Source organism: Priapulus caudatus, unplaced genomic scaffold, assembly GCF_000485595.1.
Source record: "Priapulus caudatus unplaced genomic scaffold, Priapulus_caudatus-5.0.1 Scaffold2724, whole genome shotgun sequence".
NCBI classification, from domain to species: Eukaryota; Metazoa; Priapulida; class Priapulimorpha; order Priapulimorphida; family Priapulidae; genus Priapulus; species Priapulus caudatus.
Genome location: NW_014579785.1, coordinates 11,180 through 12,305, shown reverse-complemented (window position 1 = coordinate 12,305; position 1,126 = coordinate 11,180). Strand labels below are relative to the sequence as shown.

Here is a 1,126-nt window from a genome sequence, read left to right as displayed (position 1 = left end):
ACAGTTGCCCGATACGACCACCTAATGCAAGCCACCTAGCCCTAACCCTAACCTTAACAAGCGAACATCTCTATAAGGACGCCCCACCTAACAGGTTGATGATGCCGTCGTTGTAACAAGCGAACAGCCGGATCAGATCTTTGAACAGCAGAACGAAGCAGGAGTTGATCACTCCGTTCGTCAGTTCGTTCGCCGAACATTCGAAGTCGAGAAGAGCGTCCACTTGGTTCTGTAGCACTGGCAGCGTCTTCAGCAGCTGTAACAACAGAAGGCGCCGCGGTCAGCGCGAGACAGAGGGCGCCGCGGTCAGCGCGAGACAGAGGGTGCCGCGGTAAGCGCGAGACAGAGGGCGCCGCGGTCATTGCGAGACAGAGGGCGCCGCGGCCAGCGCGAGACAGAGGGCGCCGCGGTCAGCGCGAGACAGAGGGCGCCGCGGTCAGCGCGAGACAGAGGGCGCCGCGGTCAGCACGAGACAGAAGGCGCCGCGGTCAGCGCGAGACAGAGGGCGCCGCGGTCAGTGCGAGACAGAGGGCGACGCGGTCAGTGCGAGACAGAGGGCGACGCGGTCAGTGCGAGACAGAGGGCGCCGCGGTCAGAGCGAGACAGAGGGCGCCGCGGTAAGCGCGAGACAGAGGGTGCCGCGGTCAGCGCGAGACAGAGGGCGATGCGGTCAGCGCGAGTTTAACAGCAGAGGGCGCTACAGTCAGGGTTCAAGATGTAGAACACTGCGATCGCTGCGTCCCCGCGGACTCGCAACCGGCAGTTAGATGCGATATGATATGACTACTAGGCACTTAAATTTAATTAAATTTTTTTTTTTTTTAGGGTTAGGGTTTAGGTTAGGTTTAGGGTTTAGGTTAGGTTAGGGTTAGGGTTTTTGTTTTGTTTTAAGTGCCTAGTAGTCATATCCTAAGTGCCTAGTAGTCATATCCTAAGTGCCTAGTAGTCATATCATATCGCATCTAACTGCCGTGTGCCGCGGACTCACTCACCTTGTCGGTACCCATTGTCCTAAGCATCCCGTCCTCCTTCCTGCAACACAAGAAAGAAACAGAGACGTCAACGCGAGGGAGAGAGAAGGTGACAATGTGTGAAGAGAGAGATTAGAGAGAGAGAGAGAGAGAGG

The 1,126-nt window shown here is 56.8% G+C and overlaps 1 protein-coding gene across 1 annotated transcript in view; it reads right to left on the bottom strand.

The window, feature by feature from the left end:
- LOC106818995 (phosphatidylinositol-binding clathrin assembly protein LAP-like) overlaps positions 1–1,126 on the bottom strand; it is a gene marked incomplete at both ends in the record, with an annotated part of 17,004 nt that overhangs the window by 13,908 nt on the left and 1,970 nt on the right. The window contains 2 exon segments of the mRNA XM_014823656.1: positions 83–256; positions 993–1,032. Coding sequence (XP_014679142.1) covers positions 83–256; positions 993–1,032 — 214 coding nt within the window.